Source organism: Myotis brandtii, unplaced genomic scaffold (genome assembly GCF_000412655.1).
Source record: "Myotis brandtii unplaced genomic scaffold, ASM41265v1 scaffold825, whole genome shotgun sequence".
Taxonomy (NCBI): Eukaryota; Metazoa; Chordata; class Mammalia; order Chiroptera; family Vespertilionidae; genus Myotis; species Myotis brandtii.
Genome location: NW_005371349.1, coordinates 686,722 through 687,526, shown reverse-complemented (window position 1 = coordinate 687,526; position 805 = coordinate 686,722). Strand labels below are relative to the sequence as shown.

Genomic DNA, 805 nt, shown 5'->3' with positions numbered 1-805 from the left:
CAGAGCAAGAGGGGCCCAGGGTGCAGTGCGGCAGGAGAACAAGGACGTCCCAGTGAGCCACCTGGGGGAGGGGGGGGGGCGCCAGGCCGCCACGGACCTGAGGTGCCTGCACCTCCCGGCAGCTCCTGGGACCTGGCGGAGAGCAGGCCCAGGGGAGCCCCGGTCTCCCAGGGCCCGGGGGCTGCTGCTCTCTCGGGGAGCAGGGAGGCGGAGCCGCTGTGCTCACTGTGACCTTTCCTCTTCCCGCAGGCCTCTGGCTGTACCTGGCCGGCAGCGGCCTGCCCTGCCTCACCTTGATTGGCTCTCCTAATTTTGGGTACAGGTCGGTGCACCGGGACCTGGAGGCCCAGATCGCCATCGTGACGGAGAGCCAGGCCCTGCAGCAGCAGCTGCACCAGGTGGGTCTGCAGGTGGGGTTTCCCCGGGGAGGGGGTTGCTGGTCCCTTGAGGGCACTGAGCAGTGAGGAAGCACCGGAGCCCTCGCCAGGCAGCGGTGGGGGTGCACCCAGCGGCCAGCTCTCCTCGGCTGCTTCCTGGGGGGAGAGACTCGGTTCTCCCCAACCTCTCTCAGGAACGCGGGCCCACTGGACGGGTGCGAGGGGAGGATCCAGGCTTGCTTGGGTCCTGGCCCGTTTGGGAGGAGCTTCAGGCAGCACCCCATCATTTCAGGAAAAGACCCTCCCAGAGAGTGGGGAGGGAGAGGCAAGAGGAGGGTGCCCCAGGCGGAGGGGCCGGCAGGGAGCAGCATCCGCAAGGGGAGCCAGAGAGGCAGGAGAAAGGAGGCTGTCCGCAGAGATGGGGGTGC

The 805-nt window shown here is 68.8% G+C and overlaps 1 protein-coding gene across 3 annotated transcripts in view; it reads left to right on the top strand.

The window, feature by feature from the left end:
* Positions 1 to 805, top strand: part of PGS1 (phosphatidylglycerophosphate synthase 1) — a 36,264-nt gene that overhangs the window by 28,486 nt on the left and 6,973 nt on the right. For all 3 annotated transcript variants that reach the window (XM_014531813.1, XM_014531811.1, XM_014531812.1), the window contains exon 8: positions 250 to 398. In XM_014531813.1, coding sequence (XP_014387299.1) covers positions 250 to 398 — 149 coding nt within the window. The remainder of the gene's footprint in view (positions 1 to 249; positions 399 to 805) is intronic.